At 38.2% G+C, this 1401-nt stretch overlaps 1 protein-coding gene across 1 annotated transcript in view; it reads right to left on the bottom strand.

Annotated features, from left to right (window-relative positions):
- Positions 1 to 146: 146 nt before the first annotated feature.
- Positions 147 to 1401, bottom strand: part of CBG25582 — a gene marked incomplete at both ends in the record, with an annotated part of 2673 nt that continues 1418 nt past the window's right edge. Inside the window, 2 exons of the mRNA XM_045242361.1 lie at positions 147 to 341; positions 392 to 611. Coding sequence (XP_045098121.1) covers positions 147 to 341; positions 392 to 611 — 415 coding nt within the window. The remainder of the gene's footprint in view (positions 342 to 391; positions 612 to 1401) is intronic.

Genomic DNA, 1401 nt, shown 5'->3' with positions numbered 1-1401 from the left:
ACTTTGGATCTCCATAAAAGCGAGATCTGAAGAACATCTTGTTCTGCATTCTTATCAGTAAATCTATGTGACCAAGGGGTTGCATCTGAAGCTGGACTGTCTGTGAAAACCAAAACAATCGCATGAGATTTCATTTTCGGAAACTTTTATTGTGAATCCTTAACAGCTGTTAGCAATGGTTGAGTGGCATCTCCGTCGAATAGTTCCAAGTTGTTCAGATAATTGATAACGTCATCAGAATCATAGACAAATTCAGATTGAATATGCAGGTTGGATCCAGATTTGACAAATCCATAAACGATGTAGTTGTCGATCCAAGGGGTTCTTGTCCCAAATGAATTCTGAAAAATATGAAGATGTTCAAAAACGTCTGAAATCTTCTTGTTCACACCCTCATAATTTTCGAAACCATCTCATTGAAATTATGTTTCAAGGTGTCTAATTGAGATTTCATCGTAGTCTTTGTATTGAAAACAACGATCAAAGATCTCTTCTCCAAATCCATTTGATCTTCATTTGGAGGTCTACATCCACGCAATCCACAATATTTATCGTACCATCCAGGAGCACATGCACATCGATCCTTGTCAGGAACTGCATATCGTCGGCATCTGAAAAACGAAAAAATCCCTTGTTGTTCTTCAGTTTATCGCCTCATAATTTTTCTGCCAATTTTAAAGACTTTGAAACTTTTCGTTATAAAATACTTCTTCAAAAGTTTATCAAAACGGACTCGTTATCAGTGTCTTTTTGTTTTTTAAGTACCAGCCTGTTTGCCGCACCTCCGGCGCTTCAAACAACTAGCTGGTGCGCCTTCGACGCGGTTTCACTTATTCACTTTACTGTTCTTTAAAAGTCACGTCAATTTATATATGATTTTCAAGCTGTTCAAATAAAGTTTTATTCACGCTACGCGATAAATCATTAAATTAATTAATTTCAGGTCCCGCTCCTCCTTCTATCCCCGTTAAAAAATTCCACGTATTCGAAAAAAAAATCAGTTCTCTGTGAAATCACACTCTTTGAACTTTATTGTTGGATAATTTTCACAGGCACCTTCTCTTTCTGGTAAGAATCCCTTTGCATTACGCTGCTTGTTGTTGTTCTCTTTTGCCTTTTTTCTGACGATTGGTTCTATGCGAAAAAGTACTAAAAGGCCCTAAGGGTCGCCATGTTTCCGGGTTCATGGCTAGGTGTTTATCACTGAACGTCCCCGAGTAGCAAGGATTTTATCAAAGATTAAACAAAATTGAGACAACAATGAAAAGCGGTATGCGATGTGGCTTCTTATCAGCAGGAGAATGAGCTTTTGAAAATTAACCAACAATGGTCTCCGAAAAGAGGGGTTTTTCGGCTGACTTCTTGTTTTTTTTTGTTAGGAGGTGAGGGAGGTGGGGGAGG

This window comes from Caenorhabditis briggsae (genome assembly GCF_000004555.2).
Source record: "Caenorhabditis briggsae complete genome, chrII, whole genome shotgun sequence".
In the NCBI taxonomy this organism is placed as follows: domain Eukaryota; kingdom Metazoa; phylum Nematoda; class Chromadorea; order Rhabditida; family Rhabditidae; genus Caenorhabditis; species Caenorhabditis briggsae.
This window is presented reverse-complemented; position numbering and strand designations above follow the sequence as displayed.